At 47.0% G+C, this 13,094-nt stretch overlaps 1 protein-coding gene across 2 annotated transcripts in view; it reads right to left on the bottom strand.

Moving 5' to 3' along the window:
- Nucleotides 1–12,874, bottom strand: part of crtc1a (CREB regulated transcription coactivator 1a) — a 42,031-nt gene extending 29,157 nt beyond the window's left edge. Inside the window, exons 1-9 of one of the 2 annotated variants that reach the window (XM_041992361.1) lie at nucleotides 12,692–12,874; nucleotides 10,516–10,632; nucleotides 5,572–5,697; nucleotides 5,152–5,213; nucleotides 3,392–3,486; nucleotides 2,795–2,880; nucleotides 2,678–2,718; nucleotides 2,172–2,362; nucleotides 1,907–2,052 (exon numbers count right to left, since the gene is read on the bottom strand). In XM_041992361.1, the coding sequence (XP_041848295.1) occupies nucleotides 1,907–2,052; nucleotides 2,172–2,362; nucleotides 2,678–2,718; nucleotides 2,795–2,880; nucleotides 3,392–3,486; nucleotides 5,152–5,213; nucleotides 5,572–5,697; nucleotides 10,516–10,632; nucleotides 12,692–12,817 (990 nt within the window). In that variant the 5' untranslated portion in view covers nucleotides 12,818–12,874. The remainder of the gene's footprint in view (nucleotides 1–1,906; nucleotides 2,053–2,171; nucleotides 2,363–2,677; nucleotides 2,719–2,794; nucleotides 2,881–3,391; nucleotides 3,487–5,151; nucleotides 5,214–5,571; nucleotides 5,698–10,515; nucleotides 10,633–12,691) is intronic. The other variant, XM_041992362.1, reaches the window with a different exon arrangement.
- Between the last annotated feature and the right edge of the window lie 220 nt (nucleotides 12,875–13,094).

Here is a 13,094-nt window from a genome sequence, read left to right as displayed (position 1 = left end):
CGGGTGGAGGCGGTGGGTTTGGCTGAGGGGTCCCAATTGTGGGATCCCCCGGTGGACCCCTGCGACTGCCCGCCCCACTTATTTTTAATCACAACCTAGACATCAATATACATTTAGGGCCTCGGGGGGATGGGCACATGGGCTGTGGGTGGGCGGACAGGAGCCACCGAGGTGTCCCTTCCTCCATCCCCTCCCTTTGTGACCTCTCTCCCCCCGATTTTATTTACATGTTAGACACTACCACATTTAACAGTACTGCACTACACACATAACACACACTCACACACACTGAGGGAGTCCTGAGGGGGTCCTGCTGCCTGGCAGCAGTGGGACCCATCACCATCTCATGGCTCCTTCCAGTTTTTAATTGCATTATAAATAGCCCACACTCATGCACGCACAACTCAGGCTGGGGGGCAGGGGGGCCGGGGTCTTCCTACGCCCTCGTGTCCTGGGATGCACTCGGGGCTGCCGGGGGTGGAGGTTCGGTGCCTGCCTGGAGTCCTGTGCGGGGTGCTACTGGGCGCCGTCTGCCCTGGGGGCTGCCCTCGGTGCCGCATTGGGGGGCTGGTGAGACCCCGGGGAGAATGTATGTGGTTGTGTGGGTGTGTGTATGTGCAGAGGGTCGGGTCTGGGGCCCACCAGGCCCTAGACTCCCTGGGCTGCCCCTGGTGGGGGTGGGAGCGGGTGGGGAGGGGTGGGGAATGAATGGGTAAGGGTTGGGGTAAAGAGGGGTTTTTTTTGGGGGGGAGGGGGGGGGGGGGGGGGGGGGGGGGGGGGGGGGGGGGGACCTGCGGACATGTTCTTGTCCCTGGGGTGCCTAGCCTTGGTGTTGGGTTGGCGTGGCCCACGGTGGTTTTGCCTGGGGCGGTCGGGCCCCGTCGGGTTCCTGGGTGGGGCTTTGCTGGGGGGAAAGGGTGGCCCTTGGGCCTGTGGGGAGCCTGCCCTCCGTGCGGCCCGCACCGCAGCGCCCGCTGGGCCTGCTCGCCATCGCCCTGGGCTGCCCGGTGCCCCTGCCCCGTCGCGCCGGGGGTTCCGGTCTGGGGGCCCCTCTGCTCTGGTCCGGGTGGGCCGCTGCTCTGTCTGCTTTGGCTGTCCCGGGCTTGGTACTCTGTGGACCTGCTTGGCCTTTGGGGCCTCGGGCTCCCCCCGTCCCCCGCTGATGCTTCGGGGTGCGGCGTGATCGGGGCCCCCTTGTGGGTACACATTTCCTCCTTGTTGCATGGCCACACATGCATGTTAACACGTGCATGCTCACAAACGTGCTCGTCTCTCCATCCGCTTCTCACTAGATGTAGCTGATGTTTGTGTGTTGGTACGTTTATCTGCAGGTACGTTTGATGACTATTGTAATTTTTTATATTATCATCATTCTATCTTTCTTTCGGTATCATGTAGTACTGTGGTAGTTTATGTTGTTGTTTTTTTTTTGTGATATGTTCTGGGCAGCATAGACAACTGTTATTTCCACATTTTAATCCTGTCCTTTTCTCCCTTTTTTTTTTTTTTTTCTTTTTCTCTCTCTCTCTCTTCCTCTATCTCCCTGTCAGGTTCAGCACTGACATATAAGACTAAAGAAAATAAGATTACAATAAAAATAATAAAAATATCAAGGGCAGCCATGTATATAACATGTCTCCCTCGGCAGAGCAAATCTGTCAAGCAAAATATGGCACACACACCACCGTTCTGTATGTAAAAAAAAAAAAAAAAACAAAAAAAACACAGTAAAGTGACTTTAAACATAAAAACAGCCAAATCAGGTCAATCAGGAGCAGAAAAGCTACAAAAATATGAAATAAAAAACAAACAAAAACATAGTCCCATACCCCTCCCACAACATAAGGTTAAATGACATCATCGAAACCAGTAACTGACTGCCTGGTTTTTGTGGGCCTAGCAGCACCTGAGACAGAGGGAGAGGTGGAGATGTTGGGGAGAGCTGCAGGTTCTGTTGCTGGTGGGATTCTCCTGCATTCAGGACGAGAGGAACCATGTCGTCCTGCCCAGGCTGCATTTCCACGGTTACTGTGGGCTGAGTGTTGTTGGCTCCTACCAGCACACAAACAGCACAGCCAGAAGATTTTCTGTGAACAGTCTGAAACTTACCAAACCAAATGAAAGCTGCACACATTCCCAGTACGAGTGCGATTGGGGGGTCTGGGGTATACCTTGTGTGTTCGCCAGAGTCTGTGCGTTGCTGGACGGGCCGAACGAGGAGGCAGATGCATCATCCGAGTCGAGCGGGGTGGGCAGCGGAGGAGGGAACTGGATGGTGGTCAGGTCAGGAAGAGAACCGCCACTGCTATGGACTGCTGGTTTCAGTGATGTGGTCAGGTGCTGGTCCGGAGTCGGGAATATGCTGCAGAAACCAGGCGGGAATATTCTGGATGAGTTCATGGAAAGTCTTGGAAGTGCTCCTACACAAACTTCAGAGATACTTGGACTTGGCTTTAAATGCTTTGGATAATCTTTTGGCTCCACATTTTTATTAGTTTGGGAGGCGAGTGAGAATTTAAAAACTGTATTTTAATGGCAGTAAAATGCTTTGATATAAACTATATTTCATATATAACTATGTAATAAAGGTCTTCAACTCAACACAAGTTCATAATAGTGAACACAGAGGATGAACGTTCAGACCAGCTCCGAAGACGAAAACCAGTGAAATACTCACTGGATCCCAGGAACTTGACAGGGCTTGGATTGCGACATGTTCTGTAGAGCAGGAAATGAAAGCTGTAGCGTCAAGTCGACCTCAGACAAAAAATGTAAACTGATGTCCAGCTTTTACCTTTTTACAGTCCCAGTTCTGATGTTGTCCATCTTCACGGACCTCCTGTTTAACTGTTCCAGAACCCGGTACTGTCAGCAACAGAACTGGGAAGTAAAATTATATTTACATGAGCAGGAAAAGGAGATATTATGTGATATTATGAAAGCAAAAATAAACAAATATATATATAAACACTGAATGAAAACAGGGTATACACTAAAAAAACATCTAAAATTAAAATTCAGCCAAAGTTCTGTTAAATTGACTCACGTGGCCATTAGCAGGAAAATTCATTAGATAGTTTATTCACTTTTCCTCCTCTGCCTTCAAAGCCACATTCAAACCCTTTCATCATTAACTGGAGGACACTCGACTGAACCATCAAGAGAAAGCAACAGAATACCAGGAAGATAAACAGGATTTCACCCGACCACCAGCACCTCCAGTAGATCACAGAAAAACACCTCATTAAGAACCCAAACTGACCCAGTTCAAGCAGAAACAAAAATCCAGTTACCACATCTCAACCTTCTTTTCACATTTCATGTGGCAGATGATGCTGACTAAATAAAAACAGAGGTTAAATTAAAACTGAAGTAAAAAGTGTTCCTGTACCTCGTTTTGGCTGGAGCTCCTGAGATCCTCCATTGAAGGAGGCCTGCTGTGCCGGAGTTAATGTGCTCTGGTGCAACGCTGAGTCCGAATTTGTCCTGCAGACAAACAAAAAATACAGAGTTAATCATTTACAACCCCAGAACCGGGTCGTCCTCTTCATCGGGACCGCCTTCTAGTACCGGGTCGTCCTCTTCATCAGGACCGCCTTCTAGTACCGGGTCGTCCTCTTCATCGGGACCGCCTTCTAGTACCGGGTCGTCCTCTTCATCAGGACCGCCTTCTAGTACCGGGTCGTCCTCTTCATCAGGACCGCCTTCTAGTACCGGGTCGTCCTCTTCATCAGGACCGCCTTCTAGTACCGGGTCGTCCTCTTCATCAGGTCCGCCTTCTAGTACCGGGTCGTCCTCTTCATCAGGTCAGCCTTCTAGTACCGGGTCGTCCTCTTCAGCAGGACCACCTTCTAGTACCGGGTCGTCCTCTTCATCGGGTCCACCTTCTAGTACCGGGTCGTCCTCTTCATCGGGACCGCCTTCGAGTACCGGGGCGTCCTCTTCATCAGGACCGCCTTCTAGTACCGGGTCGTCCTCTTCATCAGGACCGCCTTCTAGTACCGGGTCGTCCTCTTCATCAGGTCCGCCTTCTAGTACCGGGTCGTCCTCTTCAGCAGGACCACCTTCTAGTACCGGATCGTCCTCTTCATCAGGTCCGCCTTCTAGTACCGGGTCGTCCTCTTCAGCAGGACCACCTTCTAGTACCGGGTCAGACCTTTTTAATCCTGGTGTGATGGGTGGAAGCAGGTGGTGGAAACCTTCCTCAGAGGTTTTCTCCATATTAACATGACAGCATCACACAGTTGCTGCAGGTTTGTCGGCTGCATCCATGATGAGAATCTCCCGTTCCACCACATCCCAAAGCTGCTCTACTGGACTGAGATCTGGTGGCTGTGGAGGCCGTTGGAGTCCAGTGAACTCATCGTCATGTTCTAGAAAGCAGGTGGAGATGATCTGAGCTTTGTGACATGGTGCATTATCCTGCTGGAAGTAGCATCAGAAGATGCTCCACTGTGGTCATAAAGGGATGGACATGGTCAGCAACAATACTCAGGTAGGCTGTGCTGGTTAAACCAGGCCACGTTGGTACTAAGGGGCCCAAAGTGGACCAAGAAAATCTCCCCCCACCATTACACCAGCAGCAGCCTGAAGCGTTGATCCAAGGCAGGATGGATCCATGTTTTCATGATGTTTCCAGCAGATTCTGAGCCGAGCATCTGAATGTGGAGCTGAAATGGAGACTCATCAGACCAGCAACGTTTCTCCATCTTCTATTGTCCAGTGTTGGTGAGTGTGTGTGAATTGTAGCCTCAGTTTCCTGTTCTTAGCTGGCAGGAGGAACCCGGTGTGTCTTCTGCTGCATACTGGTCCAGACAACTGCTGCTCTGGATATTTTCTCTTCTTCAGACCATCTCTGGAAACCCTGGAGATGGTTATGGGTGCAAATCCCAGTAAATACTCAGACCAACAACCATGCCACGTTCAAAGTCTCTTAAATCCTCTTTCTTCCTCATTCTGATGCTCAGGTTGTCTTCACCATGTCTACATGACCACATGCTGCCGTGTGATTGGCTGGTTGGATATTAGTGTAAACAGGAAGTAGAAAAGGTGGAGATGATGAAGAGGAGGGTGAGTGTAAGTTGGAAAAGAGGCAAATGAGTGCAAGCCAGTCAAAAATCTGATACAGTGAAAAGTAAAATGTGGTCTTACCTTCTCCAGCTGGTGTCAGGTGGAGGTGACAGATAAACTGAGCCATATGGACAGCTGTCAATGTGGAATCACAGGTTAAGAAAATACAGCTGGCAGATCCGGTGCCGTCTCTCATTTGATTTCATCTAAACATAAGAAGTTGTAACAAAAAGCAAAGAGCTGTGTGTATATCAACCCAACGGGACTGTCTCAACAGACACCTTCAACCAAACGCGTTCAGAATTAAACTTAAATATCTACAGACTGACTGTACATCCATCCATCATCTGCACCGGTTTAATCCTGTTTAGAGCCCTGCGAGGCAGGAGCACACCTCCACCCTGCACCGGTCAGCGGTTCAGGACTAACCCAGAGAGGCAGCCACTCACACACACAGCGAAGCTAATGTCCAACCTTCCAAGCATCAGTGTTAAAGGATATCTGCCGTCCATGTTTGTCGATCATCATGGATTTTCGATTGGGTGATGCAATGCGGTTCCGGTCCCGGTAGACTCTGTCCACCAGCCCGTGGTGGCGGGTCGATCTGTTTGAGTCAAGCCCTGAATTCTGACACAAGATGACAAGAAAAGTTATTTTGGCCAGAGACCGAACACAAGATCCTCAGAAAAATGACTGCTGCAGCAGGAGGTCGGCTGCACTTGGCCCTGGAGCCCAGATCAGGAGAGAAAAATGCAAATCCTCTGAACGTTGCTGATGTAGAACAGGGACATAATTTAATGAACCAGAACTTTAGCAAAGCTAGCTTTGTAATGTAAATAAACACATTTTAATTAATGGCTCATTAACAGACTTGTGCAGAGCTTGTGAGATGCATTTAATTTGAATCAGGTGTGTTGCAGCAGGGAGACATCTAAAACATGCAGGATAGTGGGCCTTGAGGACTGGGGTTGGGGCCCACAGCAGAAGTCAAAGCTAGCTCTACTCAGGTTGAAAAGAAATGTTCATCCTGCTCCTCTGGGAAAAGCTGTCAGTTCCAGCAAAGAAATCCTGGCATAATATTATAATACACTGTATTTTCATTGAATATTTAACATGCATGTTCAAATCTACATGGGATACGTTCCACAAAGGCCAGGATCTATGCATAATACATGCTGGGCTGGTACCCTGCTCCTCTCTACCGGGTTCAGCTGGATTTAAGCTGGCGCGGCGTCTGCGTCATGTCGGTCACGGCGTCATGTCGTATGCTCTGCGTAGGTCTGTAGAGGCTCAACATGCACCTCTTCCAGGCCGATGTGCAGCCCTGCTTGCAGCGTGGTTATGCAGAAATACTCCCTTGTGATTGGTCGGTTTGTGATGACATCTTTCCAGATGTTTGGAGAGTCTTCCTGAATTTGTGCCGACCCCGCCCGTTCGCAGACGCCACGTGAGCATAGATCCAGCTTTAGCTGTTACATGGTTCTGGCTTCTATGAAATGCTCCAGATAACGCTGTCATTTTGCTGCGTGTCTGTTAAACTTCTTTATTTATTTGTGTTGTAAAGTCATGTTCGGGCTGAACTGTGTTGTTTTCTGGAATGTTTGTTGTTTTAAGCTACTATGAAAACTTGATGAAAATATTGTGAATAAAAAAGATTTTAAACATTATAATGTTGGGAAGTAAATTAATTATTCATTCATTTCCTGTACTGCTTACTCCATTTTCAGGGTTGTGGGGAAGCTGGAGTCTATCCCAGCAGATACACCTGGACAGTTCGCCAGTCCATCACAGAGAAATTAATGGTAATTATTTCTCTCTCTCTCACACCAAGAAACCTGCAGTGTGGTGCAGATTAGTGCACCACACTGCAGCAAACAAGTAAGACTGTAGCTTGGGAAAGTTGCTCAGCCTTCATTTGACCTTAAAACAACCTATTTGGTGTTATTACTGATCACATACGTTACATACACAAAGAACTCACAACTAGTAAAGTTAAAAGCTAGGTCAAGAAGAAGAAAACTTCACATAAGAAGAAACAGAACCATTAAAGTCAGGTCTCTGTGAAAAACGGCAATAAAAAGAGAATTCAATGACTTCCAAAATCTCATCCACGTTTTATTCCCAGTAGAAGTTCAACAACACGTCAGATGATGAAACGGAGACGTTTCACCATGTGATGGAAAATATGAGCTGATTGTGAATCTGATGCAGCAACACGTCTGGAAAAAGTAGTTCCATGGTGACGTTCAACACGGTGTAAAAAGTAGTTCCAGGGTGATGTTGAACACGGTGTAAAAAGTAGTTCCAGGGTGATGTTCAGCACGGTGTAAAAAGTAGTTCCAGGGTGATGTTCAGCACGGTGTAAAAGGTAGTTCCAGGGTGGTGTTCAGCATGGTGTAAAAAGTAGTTCCAGGGTGACGTTGAACACGGTGTAAAAAGTAGTTCCAGGGTGATGTTCAGCACGGTGTAAAAAGTAGTTCCAGGGTGACGTTCAACACGGTGTAAAAAGTAGTTCCAGGGTGACGTTCAACACGGTGTAAAAAGTAGTTCCAGGGTGACGTTCAACACGGTGTAAAAGGTAGTTCCAGGGTGATGTTCAACACGGTGTAAAAAGTAGTTCCAGGGTGATGTTCAGCACGGTGTAAAAAGTAGTTCCAGAGTGATGTTCAGTACGGTGTAAAAAGTAGTTCCAGGGTGATGTTCAACACGGTGTAAAAAGTAGTTCCAGGGTGATGTTCAACACGGTGTAAAAAGTAGTTCCAGGGTGACGTTCAACACGGTGTAAAAAGTAGTTCCAGGGTGATGTTCAGCACGGTGTAAAAAGTAGTTCCAGGGTGATGTTCAGCACGGTGTAAAAAGTAGTTCCAGGGTGATGTTCAGCACGGTGTAAAAAGTAGTTCCAGGGTGATGTTCAGCATGGTGTAAAAAGTACTTCCAGGGTGGTGTTCAGCATGGTGTAAAAAGTACTTCCAGGGTGATGTTCAACACGGTGTAAAAAGTAGTTCCAGGGTGACGTTCAACACGGTGTAAAAAGTAGTTCCAGGTTGATATTCGGCACGGTGTAAAAAGTAGTTCCAGGATGATGTTCGGAACGGTGTAAAAAGTAGTTCAAGGGTGATGTTCGGCACGGTGTAAAAAGTAGTTCAAGGGTGATGTTCGGCACGGTGTAAAAAGTAGTTCCAGGGTGATGTTCGGCACGGTGTAAAAAGTAGTTCCAGGGTGATGTTCGGCACGGTGTAAAAAGTAGTTCCAGGTTGATATTCGGCACGGTGTAAAAAGTAGTTCCAGGGTGATGTTCGGAACGGTGTAAAAAGTAGTTCCAGGGTGATGTTCGGCACGGTGTAAAAAGTAGTTCCAGGGTGATGTTCGGCACGGTGTAAAAAGTAGTTCCAGGGTGATGTTCAGCAAGGTGTAAAAAGTAGTTCCAGGGTGATGTTCAGCACGGTGTAAAAAGTAGTTCCAGGATGATGTTCGGAACGGTGTAAAAAGTAGTTCCAGGGTGATGTTCGGCACGGTGTAAAAAGTAGTTCCAGGGTGATGTTCAGCACGGTGTAAAAAGTAGTTCCAGGATGATGTTCGGAACGGTGTAAAAAGTAGTTCCAGGGTGATGTTCGGCACGGTGTAAAAAGTAGTTCCAGGGTGATGTTCAGATCGGTGTAAAAAGTAGTTCCAGGGTGACGTTCAGCACGGTGTAAAAAGTAGTTCCATGGTGACGTTCAGCACGGTGTAAAAAGTAGTTCCATGGTGATGTTCGGCACGGCATGGTGTAAAAAGTAGTTCCAGGGTGATGTTCGGCATGGTGTAAAAAGTAGTTCCAGGGTGATGTTCGGCATGGTGTAAAAAGTAGTTCCATGGTGATGTTCGGCACGGCATGGTGTAAAAAGTAGTTCCTGGGTGATGTTCGGCATGGTGTAAAAAGTAGTTCCAGGGTGATGTTCGGCACGGCATGGTGTAAAAAGTAGTTCCTGGGTGATGTTCGGCATGGTGTAAAAAGTAGTTCCAGGGTGATGTTCGGCATGGTGTAAAAAGTAGCTCCAGGGCAATGTTCGGCATGGTGTAAAAAGTAGTTCCAGGGTGATGTTCGGCATGGTGTAAAAAGTAGTTCCAGGGTGATGTTCAGCATGGTGTAAAAAGTAGTTCCAGGGTGGTGTTCAGCATGGTGTAGCATCTTTTCTTCTAACATGTCTGGAAACGTCTGTTAAGTGAGGAGACCAGTTGCTGGAGGTTTAGGAGAGGAATGTTGTCCCATTCTGGTCTGATGCAGGATTCTAGCTGCTCTACAGTCCTGGACCTTAGTTGCTGGATTTCTGCTTCCATGATGCTCCAGATGTTGTGTACTGGTGAAAGGTCTGGACTGCAGGCAGGCCAGTTCAGCAGCTGGACTCTTCTCCTGTGAAGCCATGCTGCTGTGATGGATGCAGGATGTGGTTCAGCATCGTCTTGCTGAAACCTGCAAGGCCTTCCCTGAAAGAGACGTTGTCTGGATGGGAGCAGATGTTGCTCTAAAACCTCCATGTACTTTTCAGCATTGATGGAGCTTCACAGATGTGGAAGCTGCCCACGCCATAGGCACTAATGCAGCCCCATCCCATCAGAGATGCAGCTTTTCACCTGTCCACTGATAACAAGCTGGATGCTCCCTCTCCTCTTTAGTCTGCAGGACACGCCGTCCATGCTTTCCACAAACTAGTTCACATCTTCATCCAGGTTTCCACTTTGCCTCAGACCGTTTTAAATGAGCTTTGGTCCAGAGAAGACGGAAGAAGCTGGTTCTGGATCCTGTTCACATCTGGCTTCTTCTCTGCATGATGGAGCTTTAACCTGCATTTGTGGGTTTCAGGGTGAACTGTGTTCACAGACAGTGTTTCTGGAAGTCTTCCTGAGTCCATGCAGTGGTTTCCAGTAGAGAATCATGTCTGCTTTTAATGCAGAAGATCACCAGCATCCAGCCTTGTCCCCAGCACACAGAGATTCCTCCTGATTCTCTGAATCTTCTGATGATATTCTACACTGTAGATGGTGGATCTTCAAAGTCTGAGGAGCATTTTTCTGAAATTGTTCCAGTTTTAGATCCAGTTTGTCTCAGATTGGTGAAGCTCTGTCCATCTTTCCATCTGAGAGACTCTGCCTCTCTGAAATGCTCCTTTTATACCCAGTCATGTTACTGACCTGTTACCAGGTAACCTGGTTAGTTGTCCAATGCTCCTCCAGGTGTTTCTGGTTTGTACCAGGTACTTTTCCAGCCTTTTGCTGCTGCATCAGATTCACTATCAGCTCATATTTTCATCTCATGGTGAAACGTCTCCGTTTCATCCTCTTGAGATGATGCTGATCTGCTACTGGGAATAAAGTGAACTCTGTTTTTATTTACATTTTACACAGCATTCCAATTTTTTGGGAATTGTTGGTGCTTGGTGTTTAAAGTAAATAAAATATCAGCCTCACCTGAAAAGGCACGTCAACAGTGCTGTTTCCAACCTGATTGACATTTGGCAAAGAACCTCCATAGTACTGCCCTCGGTTCTGTCCAAGCTGCAAATAATTAGTCTTCTGCAACTGTAACTGCAAGCAGGACAAAATCAGGCAAGTCAGGAGATCATGGAAACTACAGAAGAAGCAGTGAGACTGAATTTCTGCTTTACCAGCTGTTTGACGTGATGATTTCAGGGAATGGAAATTACATTTTGAAGATAAATGCAGACTGTTTGCACACAAAAAATCAATATAATAACTTTTTCAGAGCGCAGAGCTGTAATATAATCTGATACTTGCTGACTGTAGCATGTGCAAATGTCCTATTGCAAAATCTAAAAGGTTATTTTTTAAAATGACCTCCTTTTCCACTTTCCATTGGAGAACCCATTACTAGGCTCTTCTCCTCTGTTGTTCCCCGGTGGTGGAACGATCTACCAAACTCCATCCGATCCGCAGAGTCCTTATCCACTTTTAAAAGCAAGCTAAAGACTCAGTTGTTTAAGGAGCATTTCCACACTTAGCTTAACTCTTCTACTCAGAATGAGTTAGAAAGATTTGTCCAGCTCTTTGGCTCAACCAGGTACTGAAGAAGCTGCTGCACTTATGCCCAAGATGATGCTGTGTGATGAAATCGTGATGTTTGTATTTGAACAAAATGGCTGGCCTGGGAACGCCTCGGGATCCCTCCGGATGAGCTGGTGAATGTGGCCGGGGAGAGGGAAGTCTGGGTTTCCCTGCTTAGGCAGCTGCCCCCGCGACCCGACTCCGGATAAGCGGCAGAAAATGGATGAATGGACTTAAAAAAAAAATATATATATATATATATATATATATTATATGCACTGCCTCTAGCACTACATGACAGCACCTGGTCCACCTGGACTCCAGCAGTCTGACTATCACCTAATGATGACGTCCATCGTGTTTGAATTCTTGCTTGTGTTGTTCTTCCTCTCAGATGTAAGTGGCTTTGTATAAAAGCGTCTGCTAAATGACTGTACAATAAAAAAAAAAATAGAATAGAATACCACTGAAATCCACTCATGCCAGCCCACTGCTGTGTCAGCAGGGAAGAAATGAAATGATAACAAATAGGATTCCTGCACCACTGTAGTGCATTTATTTACCTACACAAACATTTATTCTTGGCTGACACTGGATCGGGACTCTTTCCAGCCATCGGGCTGGTACAAAAAGATAAAGTGAGACTGAAACACTCAGACAATATTTTCTGAAGTTCATTAATGTTATTTTAAGAGTCCAGCCTATCTATACAGGCATTCTGCTACACAGATCTGCTGATAACATTAACTCTAATGATTTTTATTTGGCGGGTCAGAGGACAGAACTAAAATACTAACATTTGATCTGATGAAACAAAGTATAAAAAAGAAGTGGTGAATGAGCTGCAAATTTTATCACTGAAACATGAGCTCATATCGCTGCAGAGACCCAGCGGAGGCTGCAAATGAAGAGGAGCTGAGGGGATAGATTATGCCTTGACAGTGACATTGTTCTGCTTGATTAGTTGAGATCAGCATCCATCTCAACAAGCAGGACCCTGCCTCCATGCAGCAGCAGAAGCATGGATTTGTTTTTTGAAGGCCTGTGCTGTATGGCTTAAATTCCACATAATCTGATAGCCTTCATCTTTGGCGTACCTGCCACTCATACAGTGGTGTACACAGGCCTGAAAACCTACCGGACAAGTTTGCAAAGCTGCAGTGTACACACATCTCTCCATATATCATTACCATGCACGCTCCATAAATCTCCATTTTAAATAAAAAGAAAATCCATCTGTCTTATGTAAAATCGCCTTTGAAAGCTCCATGTCTGTGGCGGGACGCGCGCTGTCAAACAGGCATGCACGCCCCTCTGCTTTTCACTGGCGTGGGACGAGAAAAAATGCAATAACTTTTTTAGGACGAGGTGTCCGCAATCCACAGAAAACCCGCAGGACCGACGTCTCCCGCCAGCTTGGCTCGCTGTCAGCGGCGGGAGAGAAGAGCTCCAGCTGGCCGTCGTTTGTTATTGTTTACCAATTGAGCCCTGGCTGCGTGCTGCCGCCGCGCGCTCATCTGACAGCTCGCTCACAACAAACGCTGGAAAAGAAGAGGAGAAACATGAAGATGCGGGTCCTTACCCTCGCCGCCCGAGTAATGCTGAGGTCCTTCATCACTTCTTCAAACGCCGCGGTCTCCTCCGCCTGCTTCTGGTTATGTAAAGCGATTTTCTCGCTGAATTTCCGCGGATTGTTCGAGGTCGCCATGTTTCGCTCCTCTGCTCGTTTTCCTTCAGTGTTCAGTGTCAAGGTACACGGAGTAAGACCGGGCAGCTTCCGGTAAGAGATCCACGCCGCGCGAAAATCAAAACAAAATAAAACAATAAACAAAGGACTACAATAAAGTAAATATAACGCTGTTAAAATGTTTTATCCGTCTGATGGACAACAACAACATAATAAAAAGGCCCATATAATCCCTGCTCTGGTATGCTAGCAGCTTACAAAGATTTACTTCTGTCACAGTGCAGATGCTAACACATCT

The sequence above is a fragment of the Melanotaenia boesemani genome, chromosome 8 (genome assembly GCF_017639745.1).
Source record: "Melanotaenia boesemani isolate fMelBoe1 chromosome 8, fMelBoe1.pri, whole genome shotgun sequence".
Lineage (NCBI taxonomy): Eukaryota > Metazoa > Chordata > Actinopteri > Atheriniformes > Melanotaeniidae > Melanotaenia > Melanotaenia boesemani.
Note: the sequence above shows the minus strand (reverse complement) of the source record. Positions and strands in the feature narration are given on the sequence as shown.